This window comes from Meriones unguiculatus, chromosome 19, assembly GCF_030254825.1.
Source record: "Meriones unguiculatus strain TT.TT164.6M chromosome 19, Bangor_MerUng_6.1, whole genome shotgun sequence".
Taxonomy (NCBI): domain Eukaryota; kingdom Metazoa; phylum Chordata; class Mammalia; order Rodentia; family Muridae; genus Meriones; species Meriones unguiculatus.
Genome location: NC_083366.1, coordinates 9,249,717 through 9,272,660, shown reverse-complemented (window position 1 = coordinate 9,272,660; position 22,944 = coordinate 9,249,717). Strand labels below are relative to the sequence as shown.

The window sequence follows — 22,944 nt, the reverse complement described above, 5'->3', positions numbered from 1 at the left end:
TGGTTTAGATAATGGTTACACGTGTATATAGAGTTATATGTCTGTTCATTTATATACCCACAATCTACATGTTTCAATAATGTAAATTTTCCCTTGATTTCAGAAAAAAATAAGAAAAAAGACATTTGGGTATGTCTTTCATCAAAGTATATTTACTTTTTTATGCTTTTATGCTTTTCTTATGAAAATGCTTTCAGGTGTCTTGAAATTCCCCGCTAAGGCAAATAGATTTCTCTTTAGTGCATCCACTGCTTTAATTAATAGTTGGAAAATAGTTGGATGCTTCTGATTGTTTTATTCGTATTTTACTTTAAATTGTTCATAGAATCGCATCATTTATTTACTAGTAATAATGAATCTAGCTAATTATTGGGCTATTAACTTTACACGAGGCAATTCCCTAGGGCTTGGCATGTTTACCTTACTCAGCTTCCACAGCATTCTGTCATCCCTTGTGCATGCGAAGTTTTAGAAGCACAGCGTCTGCCCTTTGTCTGAGGTCCCCTATTTCCTATGCATGTAGCTCTTTGCCACCACACTGCCCCCCAGAGGGTACCACTTCCATGTGGCTCAGGTGACTCTGCACCCATTCCGTGGACAGTTCTTCTTTATGAAAACTATTTGGCCTCTCCTTTCTGAAGAGAAACAGAAGAAAAGTAGATCTGGAAGAGGGGAAGTAGGGGGGGATTTACTGTATGAGAAATGAATTAAAAAAAAATACAGATAGGCAATACCAACTTTGCCAACTCCACTGTAAGACAGAAAGAGCCTTGTTACTTCTCAGATGCCATCCCTCAACTATGTGAAAGCAAAGCCTGTGCAACTGTTTAAATCATGAAAGAGTTAGCCACCGGTAAGGTGGAGGTGTTTTGTGCAACTGTCTGTTTGAAAGAAGTTAGACGTGTTTCATGCTCATCCGTAGACTAACAATAGACTCTTTAATACCCAATGCACAAGGATATATTTTTCATGGGACTTGGAATTCACGGTCTTGAGGAACAGACAGTGTGGAAATACAATTTTATGATAGATCTCTTCCCAAGCAGGTTACCATCACTGCGAGAGGTGAAGTCTTAGCCTGTGTCTACACTGATACTGACTCCTAAACTGTACACTCAGCAAACTGGACCTGGTTTCAGGTTTTCTTCCTCCACATCATTTGTGAAAAATCCCTTACTGATTCTAATAAAATGAACTGATGAAATCCAAGGCTCTAGCCAAATATGGAGGGTTTTGTTCCCTACCAGTCTCTATCCTTGAGATACATGCACCACACATGGGATCCTGTTCATGTTTCCTTCCAGACTTCACACCACAGTACTGTTTGGATTTGAAGTACATCAAAGGTTCAGATTCCCATTCTGAGGCATCCAGCATGGTAAACTAGCATCTCCAGCAAATACGTGAACCCATATTTTTGTTTGTTTGTTGATATTTAAAGGTTGTTAATTTTAAGCATAAACTCTAGGATCAATGAACTTGAGTTTGCCTTGTGACCCTGCAGTTTTCAGAAGCAGCTGCTTAGCTATGCCCTCCAACGACCCTACTAGGCCTCTGCAGCTGCAGTCTGTGGCTCAGATGGTGGCTCTCAGGTCTACTGCTATTTGTGATATCCCAGCTACTGCCCCAGATTGCATGCTTTTTCAGAGGTGGGGATGCAGGACAATGACCTTCGTCTTTTACCTTGAGAGTTCGTCCCTAATACTCTGATACGTCCTGGTGCCCAAGATTGTTTTGGCTCTGTTTTGTGTTTCTGTGCATACATTTGCTTTTTTTTTATTTCTGTGAAAATGGAATTGAAGTTTTATTTGGATTGCATCATATTTGTTAGTTTCCATTGATGGTATGAACAGTTTCACAATTTTAATTTTGCCAATCTATGAGCATGGGAGGTCTTCTCATTTTCTGTTGTCGTTATCAATTTCTTTCTGTAGTTTTCTAAAGTTTTAACTGTACATCTCTTTCACTTTTTGGCTAAGGTTAACTTGAGGTAATTTGGGAGGGATGAGGGGGCGGCTATTGTACATGGGATTGTTTCCCTGCTTTCTTTCTCAGCAGATTTGGCATTGGTTTATAGGAAGGTTACTGATTTTTGTGTGTATTATTTTTTTACCATGCCACTTTGCTAAAAATATTTATCAGTTAGAGTTTTCCGGTAGACTCTTTTATAGTATTTTTGTATGTATTCATATAATTGGAAACTACAAGTAGCATTCTACAGAGTGAGTAGGTTGTACTTAGTTGTACTTATGTATTTAATAATTCTATCTGTCTGTCTATCTATCTATCTATCTATCTATCTATCTATCTATCTATCTATCTATCTCTATATCTCCATTAGTAAAAAAGAGACCATAAATTTGAAAGAGAACAAAGAGGAGTATATAGAAGGTTTTGGACGGAGAAATGTAAATGTAATTATTAAAGAAATTATTAACGAGGAATACTTTGACTCTTCCTTTCATGTTTGCCTCTCTTCTCTCTCCTTCTGTTGTTGCATTGCTCTGGCAAAGCGTTAGAGTGCTTTATTGAAAAGGAGCATGGACAGTGAGCATCCTGGTTTTATGCCTGATATTAATACAAATGCTCTAGTTTTCCACATTTAGCATGATGTTACAGACTTGATTCACATAACTTTGTTGAGGGATATTTCCTCTATTCCTAGCTGCTTTTATCATAATTTTTTATTTATTCAATTTTGCATAGGCCTTTCTTGCATCAACTGAGATAACCAAGTGAAGCATGGGTATTTATTTACACATGTTGAACCATCTCTGTATCTCTGGAATGAAGCCTGTTTGATCATGATAGAAGACCATTTTGATGTGTTCTTGGTTTCAATTTGCTAGTGTTTTGTTGAGAATTTTTGCAGCTATAATCATCAAGGAGAGAGGTCTGTAATTTTTTGTTGTATCTTTATTGAGTTAGGTTTTAGCTATGAGTGTAACTCATATATTTGAAAGCATTTCTTCCTATTCTGTCATACGGAATAATTTGAGTCACGTCAGTTTAGTTCTTTGAAGGCCTGGTTAAACTCTATGGTAAATTTTTTTCAAAAACAACATTAACAATAATGTTAACATGATTGATAGAGTATTATACGGTGGGAGGACAATTATTGTGAGCCGGGCTAGCCGCTGGCATTTCACTGAACACTCACTGTGTGTGCAGACCAATGGCAGGCACTTCATAAGCAACACCCCATGTCTTCTTCACAGCCCTCACAGGACAGGCAGGGCTACTGTGCTTGTTTTAGAAGAGGACACACACACAGAGAAGCTGGCCCTTTTGGTCAGGCAATGTGAACTCCTCCTAGTCTTAGCAGCTTACATGTTGTGCATCAGCTTAGTACTTTAGAGATGTATCTATTTTTATACCACAAATGTTCCTGGTGTGGGGGATGGAGTGCATGCCCTTCCACATTCTTAATGAGCACTACCTACTGAGCTATATACCCAGCCCTGAATAGGATTCCTAGTCTCTCTTTAAAATAGGTGATTCACTTAATAGCACAGTAAACATTTCGTGCTTAGGCTATTTATATGAATGCTGTCTAACATTAGTAGCTTTAGTATAATAGAGATGGGTTTAAAAAGCATGTAGTCACTTTTATTCTCATTTACTCAACCTTGACAATACTTTGCCAACCACACCCTTGGTGTTCCATAATGAATACACTTTTTAACAAACTATTGCTAAGTTTTTCTCTAATTAAAAACCCCACTATCTTAGCCATGCAAGTATTTTGTGGGGATTTGTACAAGGCAACACCCCATAAAGTCATTTAATTTTATACTTAGCTAAAAACTTAGACATGAAGATTTTCTTTTTTAAGATTTATTTATTTGGTATGTATACAGTGTTCTGTCTGCATGCCAAAAGGGTGTACCAGATCTCATTATAGATGGTTGTGAGCCAATATGTGGTTGCCAGGAATTGAACTCAGTACCTTTGAAAGAGCATTCAGTGCTCTTAACCTCTGAGCCATCTCTCCAACAAAGATTTTCTTTTAATATAAAAATTTCCCCCAAACTGTGTAGATTCTGGGGAAGAGATGAGTTGCTTGTATTCCAATAAATAAGCAACCATGTATGCACATTCATATCATAATTAAATGCAGTGGGTCAAAAGAAAGTTCATCCTAATATAAAAGGACCTGTGGAGAAGAAGGGGAGATGATAGGATGAAAGGATGAAATGGAGAACAAACATGCCAATAACTACTGTGTGTGTGGTGTCTGTGTGTATGTGTATTTAAAGAATTTTTTTCTTTTTATTTATTTAGTTAGTAAGTTATTACAATTTTTTCACTTTGTATCTCCTCTGTAGCCCCCTCCCTCTTCTCCTCCCAGTTCCATCCATCCTCCCATTTCTACCCCTCTTTTCCTTGCCTAGTCCACTGATAGTAGAGGACCTCCTCCCCTTCTATCTGACCCTAATTTATCAGGCCTCATCAGGCTGGCTGCATCATCTTCCTGACCTGGAAAAGCTGCACCCCCAGGGGGAGGTAATCCAAAAGCAGGCCATTGAATTCATGTCAGACTCAGCCCCTGCTCCACTTAGTAGGAGACCCACATGGAGACTGAGCTTCCTATGGACTTTCTCTGAGCAAGGGGTCAAGGTCCTCTCCATGCATCGTCCTTGGTTTGTGCATCAGTCATTGCAGGTCCCCCTGGACCCAGGTTTTGGCGCACTGTTGGGTGTTCACAGTATATTCATAATAGCCAGAAGCTGGTAACAACCTAGATGTCCCTCAAGGAAGGAATGGAATCAGAAATTGTGATCCATTTACACAATGGAATGCTACTCATCGATTAAAAATGAGGACATCATGAAATTAGCAGGCAAATGGTGGATCCAGAAAAGATCTTCCTGAGTGAGCTAACCCACAAGCAGAAAGACACATATGGTATATACCCATATACACATACACATATATACACATATGGTATATACTCACTTATAAGTATATAGACATATACTATACTATAAACATACTAATATATATACACTAATATATATTATATACATATATATATTCCTATATATATAGTCCTGAAGAAACTAAACTATAAGGAGGACCATAGGGAAGAGGCTGAAACCTCACTGAGAAGGGCAAATAGGTTACATATAGAAGTAGGAAAAGATAAAGAACAGGACTGAAGCCTTCCACAGAGGACCTCTGAAAGAGTCTGCCCATTAGGGTATCAAAGACTATACTGAGACTCATAGCCAAACTTTGGGCAGAGTGCAACAAGCCTTTTGGAGAAGATGGAGAGAGAAAGAACTGGAAGGGACAGAACCTCCACAAGGACAAAGAATTCTTGAAAAGAAAAAAAAAAGCTGGTATGAACATAGTTGAGCATGTTCTTGTTGAAAGGTTGAGTATCTTTCAGATGTGAAAGTTGCAGGCAAATGGATGGTACTAGAAAATATCATCCTGAGTGAGGTAACCCAGAAACAGAAAGACACACATAGTGTATACTCACTTATAAGTGAATATTACACATGTATTATAGGATAAACATACTAAAATCTGTACACCTAAAGAAGCTAGACAACAAGGAAGACCTTGGGAAGATGAATAATCCTCATTCAGAAGGGCAAACAGTATAGATATTGGAAGCGAGAAAAGAAGGAAGCAGGACAGGAGCATACCACAGAGGGCCTTTGAAAGAATCTGCCCAGCTGGGTATAGAAGCAGATGCTGAGACTCCTAGCCAAAATTTGGGCAGAGTGCAGGGAATCTTATGGAAGAAGGGGTAGATAGAAAGACCTGAAGGGTTCAGGAGCTCCACAAGCAGACCAACAAAGCCAAAAATTCTGGATCCAGGGGTTCCTGCAGAAACCAATGTGCCAGGCAAGGACTATGCATTGAGAAGTCCTAGACCCCTGCTCAGATGTAGACCATAGGCAGCTCAGTCTCCATGTGGGTTCCCTAGTAAGAGGAGCAGGGGCTGTCTCTGACATGAACTCAGTGGCTAGCTCTTTGATCACCTCCCTCTGGGGGGTGGGAGGCAGGCAGCCTTGACAGGCCACAGAGGAAGACAATGCAACTAGTCCTGATGAGACCTGATAGGCTAGGGTCAGATAGTAGGGAAGGAAGATCTCCATTATCAGTGGACGAGGGGAGGGACATAGTGGGAGAAGAGGGAGGGAAGATGGGACTGAGAGGAGATAAAGGAGGGGGCTAAAGCCAGGATACAAAAGAAATAAATTGTAATAAATAATAAATCAATAAAAAAGAAAAAAACGTAAATATGTCTTGAAGATAATTGAATATAGGAAGCTAACATTAGGAATAATTTAAAGCACTAAAGCTAAAGATAATGAGAAAAATACATATTTGAGGGACAGTAGATGATGACAAAGAGTAGTGCATAACATAAGAATGGAAAGAAAAATCAAATTGGATAACCCCAAAGGTTTATTTGTAGTCCTATAATAGCTATAAATATTGCCAAGTCACTTTAAGGAGCTTCCACACACTCAGAGCAAAAGTCCCACCAACTCAGTAAGTTATTGTACAGTGACTGTCCCAACCCTTCATTTTGATTAAATCCAGAGATTCTTATAGTACGGTTTCATAGAGATTTACTTACCTCCAGGTTCAAAGATAAGAAGTAATGTATTGTTATTTTTTAAAATAGGATTTTTATACTTTTATATTCTCTAAACCAAAAATATTTCAAATGCAGCCATGAATGAAATTTCAGTCAGTCATCTGCAGTAGAAAAGAGTGGAATAAGTGGGCCTCACCCGCTGCCTTGCCAGTGCTAGTCTCAATGTATCCTATACATTTTGTGAATGACTGAGTATGTGTGTGTGTACATTTCTCTTTAGAGAGCTTGCCAAATCTCATAAAGTAAATGTTACAAGATGCATTATGACAGTATTGGCATGCTTTATAAATTACATTAAGGTCACTCTCACCCTTGAAAAATAGTTTGCCAGCAAGATGGCTCAATAAGTAAAGGATGCCTAATGTACAAGCCTTGTAGCCTGAATTAAACTTCTAGAACCCACCACATAAAGCTGAAAAAGAAACTCAACCCCATTCCATAATACTGGAATCTGACTGACAAACAGACATGTCACACACATGCGCACACACACATCACATATGCAAGCACTCATGTCAGCACACTCAAACACCATAAACATTTTGAAATATTAATAGACTAAGAAACACCAAACCTTCGGCAGAGTGCAGGGAATCATACAATAAAAGGGGGAGTTAATATGACCAGGAGAGGACAGGAGCTCCATAAGGACAAAATGTATCAGGGCACAGGGGTCCTCTATGAGACTTTCTCCAACCAAGGACCATGTATGGATATAACCTAGAACCCCTGCTCAGATGTAGCCCATGGCAGCTCAGTATCCAAATGGGTTTCCCTAGTAAGGGGAACAGGGACTATTTCTGACATGAATTCAACGACTGGCTCCTTTACCCCACCACCACCACCATGGGAGGAACAGTCTTGCTAGGCCACAGAGGAGGACATGACAGCCAGTCTTGAAGATACCTGATAAGCTAGGGTCAGATGGAAGGGGAGGAGGACCTCCCTAGCAGTGGACTTGGAAAGGGGCAGGGAGGAGATGAGGGAGGGAGGGTAGGATTGGGAGGAAAAGAGGGAGGGGGCTACACCTAGGATGCAAAGTAAACAACCTGTGATTAATATAAAAAATAAAAATTAATAAAAAATAAACTAAGAAACATCTAAAAATTGGAAAATGAATGAATGAATGAATGAATGAATGAATGAATAAAATAAACTTCCTATGGAAAAAAATTGTAAGCCTCATATTAAGAACCTGAAGACTGAATTACTAAAAAATAGAAAATGCATAAATCATTAGGAAAAATCAAATTCAGTCTTGGTCATGAGTCTGAGTTCAGTGTCCAAGTGGCCTCCATAGTAATGGGGACAGGGACTGTCTCTGACATGAACTGATTAGCCTGCTCTTTGATCACCTCCCCCTGAGGGGGGAGCAGCCTTACCAAGCCACAGAAGACAATGCAGCCACTCCTGATGAGACCTGATAGAGTAGGATCAGAGGAAAGGGGAGGAGAACCTCCCTTATCATTGGACTGGGAGAGGGACACGGGTGGGGAAGAGGGAGGATGAGATTGGGTAGGGTGGAGGGAGGGAGGTACAGGGGGGATACAAAGTGAATAAACTATAATTAATAAAAAAATAATTAAATAAAAAAGTGAAAAGAGGCAGGAAACAAACATACTACAAAATCAGATCAATTAAAGGGCATCTTCCAAATGAGAATCAATTAAGTTAAAAGTGTTATCACATGGCTGTTCCATTACTTGCTTTAGTATCTAAGTGGGTTAGATTATATTCCACAAGAAAAGCCATGTGCCTGTGTGTTTTTTATCAAACATGGACATTCATATTTAAGGCAGTTTTAGTTCAACTTCATTCCAGAACTTTAAGAAAGAACATTTTGGCAATGTCTTTGTAAAATTCATGGATTTTGAGCAAATTTCTATGAGACTTTGCCCAATACATCAGGCCTTCAATCCCCCAAAAGATAATAATATGGTATGGAATTTATAGGCTGAAGTATTTCACTTTTAGGCCAGAAGAGTTAGTTCTAAAGGGGATACAATTTCTTACAAGAATTTTTAGTTTTATGTTATTCTTAGACTTTGGGGATTGGTGAGATTTGATAACAGGAGCAGGTCTCTTTAGGAATGTGTTAGAATATTTTATCATATTAGAGAAGCCTAATTCTGAATGCAGAATATCAATGTCATGCACACATGAATTCTGAGAAAACCATGAAGAAAAGGAGACACAGAGTTTTAAAATCCAACACTCTACTTTCAAGAATCTTTAAACTTTTGTTCTTCCTACACACAGACATCTTTTTTCCTATCTCTTTATTTCTTCCACTTTTTCTCCTGTCAGCTCACTTAGTCATAAATGTTCCCAGGAATAGAACAAGTAAATCAATTCACATAAAGTGTTGGATTTTTTCCACTATTAGAAATCTGTTTTATTCACAGTTATGGTGACAAAAACTCAGTTAGCAATAACAAATTGCTTTGACAGATGTGACAGTTGTTAGTCTTCTCTGTGCCTAAATATTGATCATCATTTCATAAACTCCAAAAAAGCCACCAAGCCTTGGTGCTTGGTCCTTCACAGCATCAGGTGAGAATGTGTCATCTTTAATAGTGTTGATTTTCTATGTTCCATTTATGCCTTAAATCATTACAAAAATATCTTTACTGTGTAGGCATTTAGTGTATGCTTCCAATTTTCACTTCTTTGGCCTGGAGAATCAATTTTATGTTGTCTCACTGCTTTTTATCATTGTTCCCTCCTAGTGTACTCAATTTAAAGCTTAAGACAAGGCTAGAAATTAGAATTATCAGGTATATAACACTAAAGCGATTGTTGTTTGGTTTTCTTTGCTTTGGGACATAAATTTTCGATGTGTATGTTATTCCTAAGAATGGTGTACGAGTTTTGGTCTCATGACCAGATTTCTTGCAGCCATGTTTGAACACTCCACCTTTACAGACTCTAATGAGCAGTACAAGAAGTTTATACCTGAGGCATGTGCACAGTTTTCTTTGCTGTGCTTCTCTCTGCCAACTTTCAAATTCAGTACTGACTGTTTTCCAAAGTTGACATCTTCGTTTATTGTCTCTTCTGAGGGAGTATTTCTTTCAATTTGAGAGGGGCACTAGTTATCTTCCAATGATAAGCATTATCAAGGACTTGCTTTCATTTTTTTAATTTTACATTTTATTTTGGCATTAAGATGCTCATAATTTTGGAAACAGGTAATCCCTCATGTTGTCCACAGCTAACCTATGTATATTCTATCATATTGTTTGAGAAGTGATGATGAGTTGGAAAGCAAATAGAACATTTAGAATCCAAGCACAGCAACACAGATGTTCCAGTTCAACAACCTTTAACATCCCAATAACCTTGTGATATCTGTGGGTCCCTAACATCTTTGAAGCTGTGGAGCTATTTACACTATTTGTAGATTCATGAGAATATTGGTTAAATTACAGGGGAGTAGAAAATTTATTCTCTAAAAAATGCATGTGCCTTTTGTATCACATCATCGATGATTACTAGGAATCGTTCAGAAATTAACACGGACAATTTTTTGTAACATTTTGTAATTAAATGTTAAATTTCTCCTTAAACTGTTTGTTCTTATGACAACATATCATTTAGTTCATTAAGGTCACTTTATCTGACAGGTTGGTAACTATCTGTCTACAGTCTATCATTGTTTGAACAACTATAAAAATGGTCTATTCTATTAACATCATCGTTATCTGAAATATTATGAAATTATTAGTTACCTAGCAACAAATCAGGCTCTACACAGAGAACACTAATCACCAGGAGTCTCAAAGTCTCAAAAACAAAATCAAAAAACAAACAAACAAAAGAACAGAAAAAACAAAAAACAATAAAAAAAAAAAACCAATGAAGGTAAATTTGTACTTTAAAGGGTTATAACTTAAATCCGTATGTCAAACATAGCTGAGCAATGATGGTGAGAGCTGATGTTTATGCCTTACAAAAGAGACTAAATAAAGTTTACAAACTTGAATTTGCAAAATTGGCGTTCTATTCCAAAGACTGGCAAGTTAGGTCCTGCAACTTAGTAATGGTTTTCGCTCTAATTGGGGTCTTACTAAGTAAAACATGTCCTCTGCCATCTTCCTCCTCCAGAGGGAAGCCTCATCGCCTCTGGAGCAGTTCTATCCTCTAGTCCACTTGGGACATGATAGGCTAAAGTCAGCTCAGTGATTCATATTTCCCTTCTATATCCAGCACACATCAACACATGAGGAGAAACATGATGATGAAACTTAGTGCTGTGCATATGAGAATGTGGACCTCATAGGGATACAACAGAACAGACACTGGCTGGCTGGAGGATAAATGGAAAGGGGAGAGATAAGGAATAGAGAGAGAGATGGGAAGGTAGATAAATGGAGGGTTCCAGAAAAGAGAAGAACAAGGAAGAGACGGTGCAAGAGATGGTGGGAGGGAGAGATAGAATTCCGTAAGGAGGTCATAGAAACATTACAGCTTTTCTTCATATGACTGAAGTATACAGTTTTATTCTGTTTCGCCCCTCTGGTACATTTTTATATCAAGCCGGTTATTTTTATGAAAGTAACATGTCATAATTTGGGAAAACAATATGTTAGTTCATAAACTGCAGTCATAAACGCATACTCAATAAAGAAGCCAAATGTCTAGTCTTTATGGTGTTAGGAATATGTCACTATAATTTCCCTCCATCTGCTTCATATGAAAAGTAAAGCATTCATACTCCAGCTTAGCGTTAAATAAGTGCTTGCTACATGCCAGGTCCCTCTGAGAACTTTACATGTAGATATTGACTCCTTGCCGGAACACAATGGAGTAATACTGTCATTGACATCATCGTTCAGGATGAGCCCTGAGGGCAAGTGTGATGAGGTCACTAACTAAAGCCTTATTCCGCTGTCATGAAACTGTCTTTCTTTCCAGTGGCTGTCACCTGTCAATGGCCTTTATTACTCCTTCACTTTTTTTCCTCTGTCATTCTCATCTTGTTCCTTCCCTAAACTTGAGGAAGGGCTTCTGACACCAGCACTGGCCTGAGCCCCAAGAGAGGCACAACCACCACATTTGTGCTATTTTTTGAACTGTCTTTTAAATTATTTTTTCCTTTACTTGAAATTACCAACAATTTTCCAGAATTATATGCCAGACTCATGACATCAAATAAGTAGGAGGAGAAATGCTAGGAGCTCAGTGTTAGCTGAGAATGTGGTGGATCAGAGCCAGGGTTTACAACCAGCCTGACCTGTTTGAGCCCAGCTCTAATTCAGTAGCTTTGCAGCTTTAGCACATTTCTTAATTTCCTGCTGCCTTGGTTATCTCACCCATTAAAAACAGGAATAATCATGCCTACCTATTAGAGTTGTTGATGGGACATTCATGACAACAAACATACATCTGAATATTGCAAAGCAACTTTATATAATGAATTGCTCTTTAAATCTGATATTCTTTACTAATTTATGCAATGGGAGAAAACCCTTTAGAATTTTGAGTATTAGGATTTAGAGAAGAATCACTGAATACAGAGATCCAAACAAAGAACAGACGATGACAGTGGAAAAATGAAGGGGGATCTAGGATGACCTACCATTGAATAGAGATGGCGTGAAGGAGAAGAAGAAAGGAAAGGTCAGAAAAAGATAAGGAAGAGCGGAAGGGAAAAGGAGGAAGAGAAAAAGTCTAAAAGAAGGATGAAAGGAAGGAAATTCAAGAGTGCGAAGGATTGTGTGAGGTTTTGTTGGTTTTGTTTTTGTTTTTTGCTTCATCAGAGTTCTATAAGTTCACATAGACCATTCATTCTGGTGGAAAACCATGTCTGCATTTTACTAACAAATTCTTAAAGCAAACAAAAAACCTCAATGCTTATCAAGTTGTTTAATAGAAAAGACTGTTTAAAACAAAAACAAAAGGTAAGAGTGACACAGAGAAGAGCCACCAACATAAATATTGTGACCCACTGTTCTAGAATGTCTGTCCATCTTGAGAATTACCTAATGACTCAAAAATACCAATTATATTACACACTAGCATTCAGCTGCCTGCCACACATAATTTAGGATGGTCTCTAAATGCCTGAACAGTCATCAAAATTGCAGAATCTTAGAACACTTCAGAGATTATTTTATGTGGTTGATTGACTTTGCTTTGGATAGTCATTACATTTGAAATTAAATTTCTCCTTTTTCTAACTCAGAAAACTAATATTATTCTGGCACACACCGTATTAGAATTTACAGAAAATGATACCAAGCTGCAGCATACTGGGATCTTTTCATGTGCTGTAGTTTTTCCCTTTAGAAAATAATAAAACTATTTAAGGGTCATTTTGTCTCCTCCTGTTATGCTTCTAAAAATCTTTTCAGTTTAAAACAGATTTTGAAAATTGTGCTCTGAGATTCATTCACAGACTTTCTGAAAATGCCTGAGTTGCCAACTGAAAAAAAAATCTATGTAAAATTCCAAACAGAATAACCAATAGTTTTTTTGAAAATTAGTCATTTTTGGCAATAACTGTGAGTTTGATGAAAGAGATGGAGAAAAACAGAGAGTTAAATTTATTGAACAGTTAAACAGACTCTCATATTTTCTCACTGTTTGGGAAATTATAAGCTATTAATCAAAAACAGAGCTTTGTGAGAGGGCTCAGGCGGTAGGTTCAGATCCCCATCACTCACGTTAAAAGGTAAGCCTGTGCTTGTAGTCTCAGCACGTCCTGCCAGTCTAGCCGAGGAGAGTGTTTCCATTACAGCAGGAGAGCCTGTCTCCAAAAACACGGTTTGGAGCAATTGAAGAAGTCACCCATTGACCTGCCTCCACACCTGTGTGCACACAATTCACATACACACATACATAAACACACACACAACCAAAAAGGTTATTAGTTGTGTTTATTAAACAAGAAATTGATATTCTAGGGGCTACATTATCACTAAGCAGTAGAGAACACTTGGCTAACATGCATACGTCCATGATTTTGATCCCCAGCACTATTAACAATATTAAATTTATTTTAGCCATCAATAGCATGGGCTTTTTGTTGCTTGGGTGTTAGCTGGGTGGATGTCCCCAAGCCTGAACTCACATAATAAAGATTTGGTGTTACTTACATACATGAATTTTGCACAAAGGAAAATTTGAACTTAGGGGTACAGATATGAAGAGGCTGACAGCTGGGATCTTCTTTCAGCCTCCACGGATGACAGTGCAGCTGAGAAGAAAGGAGGAACCCTCCATGCTGGCCTCATCGTTGGAATCCTCATCCTGGTCCTTATTATAGCAGCGGCCATTCTGGTGACAGTTTATATGTATCACCATCCAACGTCAGCAGCCAGCATCTTCTTCATTGAGGTAAGTGTCAAATTCAGCCATGAAAGCCGTGCTGGTGGATGGGCTGAGTGAACTAGCAAACACCACCTGGATTTAATGCTTGGCACATGATTTGTCAGCGTCACGCTGGCTGATCTCATGCTCATTGCACCCACTCACATCCATGCTGATAGATTACTTTGGATGATGAGGTCAGACCTCTTATCTCTGAAGCTCTTGAACAAATAAACCATCTTCCCTTCAGAGACCTAAGGGAAAATAAAAACCATACTTTCCAGCCCTCTTATACGAAGTATGTTAAACAGCTGTTCTCTATGCCCTCAGGGAAAATCCAGCCTAAGCTAGAGACAGAGGACTTGATTTAATAAATTGCCAGTTGAAATTTGACTGTGTGTATAATACATTAAAGTAGGTCTGTCCTCAAAATGCTCATGAAATGTACAGAAAATACAACTTCACTGCAAAATGGCAGATATAAAAATGAGATACTATGTGATACTGCTATTTTGTATAACATCTATATTTATTCATTTTGCATAAATGCATACCCATATATCCGCAGTACTGTTGATTTCATGCTGTGCTGTCCTATACAGAATTTAAATTTAGCTCCACTGACAGAAGGAACAAGGAGTATGAATAGGGGCCATGGCCAAACATAAAGGTCCAGAAAGCTGGGACAAAGAGCCTCAAAACCACTTGACACAATCAGCATAATCAATTCTGCTTTTTAGCCCAGGAGAGTTCCCCATGTCCCTTGTAATTGCAACTTTTTATAGGAGAATTTTATAGGAGTATTCCTCTTCCAACACCAGACAACACTGAAATGTTAGAGTGACAAAAGGAATTGGCCTTTGGTGATTTTCACACATGTGAGAGTTGAGTTTGAACTCACTGCACAATATATGGAAAAACAGTTCACCTGATAAGTGAGAAAATATAAGGCTTTCACAATAGCAGAGTGAGAATTGCCATTGGCCCCTGTAATAGGGATGGCTGACTATAGATCAATTAGATAATTGCATCCAATTCCTAAATGGCTCTCTTTTATCTATAGAACAAAGTGTGGTCTCCTTATGTGGCTATTTAAGGTATTTGCAATCCAGATTTTATCCATTATTTCCATCTTCCTGCCATGGCTCTCCAGCCTGGAGTAGGAATTACTGGTATATTTCACTCTTATCTTCTCCAGATACACCCTGAATGTCCCATACCCTACCCCTGCAGAAACTGTTCATTCTGTTTCTCTCATCAACAAAGCTGTCTCCTTTCACCTCAGTTCATGAATTCAGGTGTCCAGCATCCTTCAATGACATTCACCCTATATGCTGTCTACATACATTTCTCTGAGAGCACATGTGGACTTGATTTTTTTCTTTTACCCATACCTTTCTTTGACATTTATCTTTCTGTTTTGCATTAGTGTTCAGTCTGTGCATGATTATTCTACCCTACAAGATTCATAAATTTCTTAAAATCTAGATTTTAAGTAACCCAAGTCTCTTTGAAAGAACAGGCATGTTATCAACATTTTCTGGAAGAAAAAAAAAGGCAAAATTTCAAAGTTAGAGTACAATTGCATTTAAGGCAGACTCCAGACATGGCATCCTTATTTCACCTCATAGTTATTGGGCATGCATCTGGTCTTGCATTTAGTTGAAAAGCTGTTAAGTTGTTTCAACATGTCTGACTTTCCCAGAAGAATGTGGACCTCTTCCCCAAGGTTACCGAATGTAGTCCTTAAAGAACTGACAAGTGACAAGCTGCAAGTCTCAGTTGACCAACCAGGCGTCAGGCTGCCACCAGTGCCTGAAGTCAACACATGCTGGATCCTTTTAGTACACTGCAGTCTATTTTCTGACATAATGAAAAAATAGGGTGCTGTGAAATAACCGGTGCAGGGGGTTCGGTGGACGTGTTTGAAGCTAATTGATAACAATATCTGTATGCTAGCAACAATTGATAACATAAAATCTAGAAGTAGACGGTTTTTGTTTGCTTGCTTTTGAACTAACCTTCTGGATTAACAGCCAGAGCCTATAATCCTGACTGTGTTTGCAGTCTTTCTATAGCCATACATATTTACAGAATATTAGGGCTAGGGGAGATTTTTATGATCAATTTAATCCTGTACACTCATATCACAGGAGAAGACTGAGGCTTAAGAGGGTGGAATGACTTTCCCAAGATCAAACAGCCATAGTTTCAGGAATAACCTGCTTTTTCACTTATAATGGGCAGCAAACCCGTCTGCCAGTTTCATGTCTATTCTTTTTGTAACATAATATTTGTGTTGATTATTTTGGGAATTTCACATAATGTGCCCTGATCACACTCAGTTTCCAGTCTTCCCAGGTCCACTCCCCACCCTTGTGGCCTCCCAAAAAGACAAAGAATGAAACAACAAACAACAAAACTCCAATTTGTGTTGCCCCTATTCTCACTGGAGTATGGTCAAACTCTCACTGGCTATCACCTTAAAGAAAACTGAATCCTCTTTCACCCCACCTCTCCAGAAGCCACCAATTGTGGGGAGCTTACAGTTGAGCTCCTTATCACAGTGCTTAAGAGTCTTCTTTGATGGCTTCCTGTGTAGGTCTAATCTTTGTTCTTTTCCATTTTGTTGAGTTGATTGGTAGATTCTGGTTAAATCATCATCTCCAACTCATCCTGTTCTGGTCATGTAATCTCACAGCAGCTGGTCAGTAGAAGCTTGTAACTTTACCATTATTAAAGCAAGCCAGAGTTTTCAAAATCAAACTGCCGATCCATTAGATCACACAACTTGGAACGTGCAGACATATGATTCTGAACATGTTTAATTATTAAGTAAATTAGTATTTTGGCACCTACAGTTGAATATAGTGGTATTGCTTATAGTACATTTCATGGCTCATGGTTCAGTGATATCTCTTTGTAAAACTGTTGATTTGCTTTGTCATTATGAAAGTGATCCTACTTATATAAAAATTTAGGATGGTGGAAAGGCAAAAATGGAAAGCCATTTATAGTAATTGGTCATCTTTCTATATTCTTACCAACTTTTTGGAAGGGCTGTTAATCATTCCATTCAAAAACTATTCTATAACTGTGTTATTAAGTTATGAACACAAGAAGTAACTCAGAAAGCAGTAAAGTCTAATACATTCAAGAAATCAAGAAGAGCTTTCTCTGATCATTTAACATGCTCTGTAAGTTCCTGTAGATGCTGAAACTAAGAGCCACAAACCTGTTGGCCTGAAGCAGCCCACAGATTATTGTACAGTGCAGCAGGTCAGAGGTCAAAGTCAGCCATACCAAGTCAAGGTACTTCTGGGCTGAGTCTTAATAATTGCTCCAGGGAGAATATTTTCCCAGCTATTTTAACTTGTAGAGGCGGTGTTCCTTGGCTTCTGGCATCCCTTTGTATCACTCCACAGTCTGTTTCAATCACCACAGCTAACGCTGACCCTGTTGACTCCTGCAAGGCCCTTGGTGATTCCATTTGACCCTTGTGACTAACTGATAACGACTTCTCCATCCCATGATCTGCAATGTGCCTTAGGCCATGGGAGGTAGCACTGATGGGTTTGCCGTCCACGGTGAGAACACCCTTAGGGAACGTTAGTCTGTCACCACAGATTGCATTAGCTCTAAGTTGCACACCATCAATTAAATTATTCTTGAATTGTTGTCGGTGGTACTAGCAAAATAGACTAATTTTAGTAATCTATTCAAAGTTCAATGATACCCATAGAATTACCCAGTATGTACTGCTCTATGTTTCACAGTGAAATCTCATCGATGGTTATAAATTTATTTCCTGTGTTACACAGACTAAATGTCGTGACTGCCCATATGCCTGCACCAAAACTCATACAACCAATCTTCCGCTTTAGAGTATCTCTCCCCAAACACACTCTTCTCATTTCCTACGTTCATATTTAGCCCTTTCATAAGCATGCATGATAAAGAAAGAGATTCCTGCATTGCCTCATCTAGATCTAAGGGATGCATACGGTCTAGGATGATCTCCATCTCAGACATCACGAAGCTAATGCATGGATCTTAAATGATTTACTCAACATCTCTCATGCATACAATAAGAGTCAGAATTAGAGCACAGATGCTCCACCTTCAGAAATCAAGCTCATAGCCGCTTCTTGCTGCCTTTCCCTGCTAAGGATTTTTCTTCATTGGCTATAAGTAGAAATATAGTGCAGTGCTATCTTAAATGTAGGGTAATAGCATCTTAACATGCTATGCCCTTATAATGAATTCTGACCTTGCAGAAAATATGTAGCTGTACTGGTTTTTTACACATTTTGTAGGCACACTCATCTTTATTTGATGTTTACTTGGGCTCAGCTTTTTTTAAAGCGTATTGTTTGTAGGAGGAAAGTGAGGTGATAAAGCAAGCCATCACTCCACAAACTGTGGTCCGATAAGCGAATCCACAGTCTACATCTTTGTCTTCACATAGGAGGCTCCAGCCTAGTATCCCATTCTTTAACCTGGCAGATGGTCTCTTTCTCATGCACTTAAGTCCTGTAATCCTCCATTATCCTCTGCAGATGTGGGACTGAGCATTTTCTCTGAGTTTTATACTAGATAGCTTATATTTTTGCTATCTGTCTGGATTTGTTGTTTTCTAAAAGATATCTGATTTTGATCAAAATCTGACATATCTACATGTGATTTAAAACTTTCTTTGAAATACAGTTTATTGTCTTCAAACAAATTGAAAGAGACAAATACATAAAAATGCATTTTAAAACTTCAAAAATTTTTATAAAGTTGATACCTCTTTCAAGGAGTCAGTGTGTCCAAGGTTCCTAATTAAATATAATGATTGCTAAATATGTCTAGGCATAAGCTCTGTGATTTATGATAATTTTCACTAAACATTAATAATAGAAAACTCAATGTTTATAAGAAAAGGGCACAAAATTAAATCTAGGATTGGGGAAAGAAAAGATTATTATATAATGAAAATCACAAAAAATAGTCATTTCCTTAAAAAACAAAACCCCACTATGTAGAGCTAGAGAGGTGGCTCAGTGATTAGGAAGGTTTGTTGAATTTTCCAAGAGACCTGAATTCAGTTTCCAGCACCTACATTAAGCAGCTCACAACTGGCTGTGACTACAGTACCAGGAGCTATAACAGCCTTTATAGCATACACACACAGACACAGACACACAAACACACACAGAGACAGATAAACAATGAATTTTAAACACCTTGTTGACAATTTAAATAATTACAAATTATTGAAAGGCATATTGCTGTATTCTAGCACTAGTGAGGGAGGCTAAGGCAGGGTCATATATTTAAGAGCAGTCAAGGCTGCAGAACAAGATTCTGTTCTCTAAATTGTATTCTCTTATTTTTACTTTTGACTGTGTCCACTACGCAGATTTAAACTATCCCTATAGGTCTCTTTACATTTCTATTAGAAAATACTTGTTTATGAAAAGAATCTTAAAGGGGAGAAAAATGTTGCCTCTCTCTCTACATACAATTGATTTTCGAGCAAGGAAGGAAGACATGAGACATCTAAAGGCACAGAAGCCGAACAAGCAGTGGATCCATTGACCATTTGCTGGTCGATTTTTTTTTTAATGTGCTGTGCTTGTGCTGTGTGTCAGCCATAATCAGAGTGAACAAGAGCTGCCTACCACATGCAGCCAACAGGCCAGTGAATGAAGAGCTAGTACACTGTTTAAATTAGGTATAGATCTCACACTGAATAATTAGTTTTAGAGCATGAAGTAAGCATGACTGCCGTTATTATACGCCTCTTAACTATTGACAGATTTTGATAAAGCAACACCGAGTAAAGTAAAAATGTATTTCTGGCCTAAATAGTTAATTTCTCTAATGGGAGAAACAACTCTACCATTCTTAAATAATGTACTATGGCTTGATTTAGAAGTTGCAAAATCTTAGCCATTCTGATGGGTGTAAGATAGAATCTCAGAGTAGTTTTGATTTGCATTTTCCTGATGACTAAGAATATTGACATTTAAATGGTTTTTTTTTTTTTTTTTGGCTATTCAATATTCCTCTGTTGAGAATTCTGTTTAGTTCTATACCCCCATTTTTTAATTGGATTATTTTATTTGTTGGTGTTTAATTTCTTGAGTTCTTTATATATTTTGGATATTAGTCCTCTTTCGGATGTAGGGTTCATGAAGATCTTTTCCCAATCTATAGGCTGTAGTTTTGTTCTGTTGACAATGTCCTTTAAGATATGCATGAAATATCCTTACTTATATGAAGATACTAGCCATATATTACAGGATAACCATACTAGAGACCTAAAGAAGTGAAATAACAAGGAGGACCCTAGGGAGGATGCTTAATTCTCAGTCAGAAGGGCAAATAGAATAGATACTGGAAGTTGGTTGAAGGGGAGCCTGACACAGATGTCCTCTGAAAGACTCCATCCAGCAGGCGATAGAAGGAAATGCTAAGACCACAGCCAAACTTTGGGCAGAGCACAGGGAGTTGTAGGAAGAGTGAAAGACGCAGGGGGACAGATGTCCTATAAGAAGATCAACAGCACTGTCAAATCTAAGCCCAAGTGGGCCCACAGAAACTGATGAACTAACCAAGGACCATGCATGGAGAGGACCTAGACCCCATGCTCAGATGTAGCCAGTAAGCAGCTCAGTCACCCTGGGGGTTTCCTAGTAAGGGGAGCAGGTGCTATCTCTGACATGGACTCTGTTGCCAGCTCTTTTAAATTCTGGAGAACCAAAGTATCTGCCTTTCGTGCAAGTGCCCAGGATTTTTGATGCACAAAATCATGGAATGTTGAAGTAAAAAGAAACCTCAGTATGCAAGTGGAAGATTCTGTGACTGCCCCCAGCTAAAGCACAGAGCGCATTTCCTGTCGAGTTATATTAACAGAAAGACACATACAGTTTATACTCACTCATATGGATATATAATAGGGGATAAACCTACTAAAATCTGTACACGTAAAGAAACTAATCAAGAGGGAGGACTCTGACTAAAATGCTCAGATTCCATCCCAAAAGGCAAACAGGACAGACATCAGAAAAAGAAGAAAACAGGAAACAAGTTAGGAACCTGCCACAGAGGGCCAATGAAAGGCTCTGCCCTGCAGACTATCAAAGCAGATGCTGAGCCTGATGGCCAACTGTTGGGCAGAGTGCATGGAATCTTATGTAAAAAGTGGGAAATAGTAAGATCTGGAGAGGACAGGAACTCCAAAAGGAGAGCAACAGAACCAGAAAATTTGAACACTGGTCTTTCCAGAGACTCATACTCCAACCAAGTAGCATGCATGGAGATAACCTAGAACCCCTGCACAGATGTAACTCATGGCAGTTCAGTGTCCAAGTGGGTTCCATAGTAATGGGAAGAGGGACTGCCTCTGACATAATCTGATTGGCCTGCTCTTTGATCACCTCCCCCTGAGGGGGGATCAGCCTTACCAGGCCACAGAAGATGACAATGCAGCCACTCCTGATGAGATCTGATAGACTAGGATCAGAAGGAAGGAGAGGAGGACCTCCCCATCAGTGGACTTGGGGAGGGGCATGCGTGAAGAAGGGGAAGGGAAGGTAGGATTAGGAGGGGAGGAAGGAGGGATTTATGAGGGGATACAAAGTGAATAAAATGTAACTAATAAAAGTTAAACAAAAGCAATGACTTAAAAAACAAAAAACCTATAAAGACTTGATATTTCACTCTGTAGTATAAGTGTTTATGAGGAAAATAACAGCATAGTTATCAGTGTTAACACCACAGACAGCAATTCTTGTTTCTTATTGTATTTCTGATTGTTTTATTGTAGTTACTATAAAACTCAGATCAATTCAAATGATCAGAAACCTCAGTGCCTAAAACATTCATGAGCAGTGTGTTTCCGACTCAACTTCAGAGTCCAATCCAGTGAAGAAATAGAGACAAGATATTACAGCCTCTTGCTCAGGCCCTGTGACAGCTGGTTGCAAAGCTGTCACTCCAGCTCAGGACTGCTCAGCCTAGCGTGCAGTCTGAACCAAAAAAAAAAAAAAAAAAAAAAAAAAAGTCTTTTGAGCCATTGGACACCATTGATTCTCAATCCTAAGAAGTATTTGTGAATAACAAGGACTCATGGAGAATGTGAAGGAACGCAGGCAGCTGTGGCCCTCAACTTTTCCTGGCAGTACAGTGCCACCAGGAAGGAAGCCAGAGACAGACGGGCAAGGGCCCAGCTGCTGCTGTGTGGGAGGAAAGCATGTTTACCAAGTTTGCCATCTCACTCTGCAGCTGCTGTGTGAATAACACTGGAGAGTTGGGAAGACATGATCATTAGCAAACCCATATAGTAAATAGAGAAAGCCACTCCAGGGGACCACAAATCTTCCTTTATCTTGAAGTGGCACATTTCTTATAACTGAATTTTGCCCTTAAGGTATTTCTTAGTTCAGTCTTCAAGAAAACTCAAGGGGGGAAATGATGCACTGAAATAAATCACTTCTTGTTTCTTGGAGGACGTAAAAGATGATATTCTGTTCTCACGAGCCCCTGCAAGTGAGGAAAGACAGCAAAGCTAGTTGAAATGCTCTTACGTGCTTGTTAAAGAAGCAACATTTTAGGTGACAGTTTACAGAGCTATAGCAAAACATAAGCAAAGTAAATTACAAAGTTTTCCTTCTAAGAGAGAGGATGGGAAAGGTGGCTCCATGGGTAAGTGTGCTTGCTGCCAAACCTGAAAACTTCAGGTGGTAGGAGAGCAGGGCCCAGAGCCTCTGGGCTCCCACACACTGTCAAATAAAACTGAAAAGGAGACTTTATTCAGATATTTGAGCGTTTTCTATCTTTACTTTTTGTTTTATCATGTATATCACTATTTGAGATATCACATAGAATTCATGGTGATTACTTTTTACTTCAGTCATCAAAATAAAATTCATTAAATAGCTGTCATCTTGCATTCATTTTGCTGGTTGGTATATGTTCACTTAAATTCCTAAAACTAAAATAGTGATTCTAATTTAATG

General features: G+C 38.6%; 1 protein-coding gene across 1 annotated transcript in view; it reads left to right on the top strand.

The window, feature by feature from the left end:
- Plxdc2 (plexin domain containing 2) overlaps window positions 1–22,944 on the top strand; it is a 434,652-nt gene that overhangs the window by 390,263 nt on the left and 21,445 nt on the right. Inside the window, exon 13 of the mRNA XM_060372593.1 lies at window positions 13,803–13,963. Within this exon, the coding sequence (XP_060228576.1) occupies window positions 13,803–13,963 (161 nt within the window). The remainder of the gene's footprint in view (window positions 1–13,802; window positions 13,964–22,944) is intronic.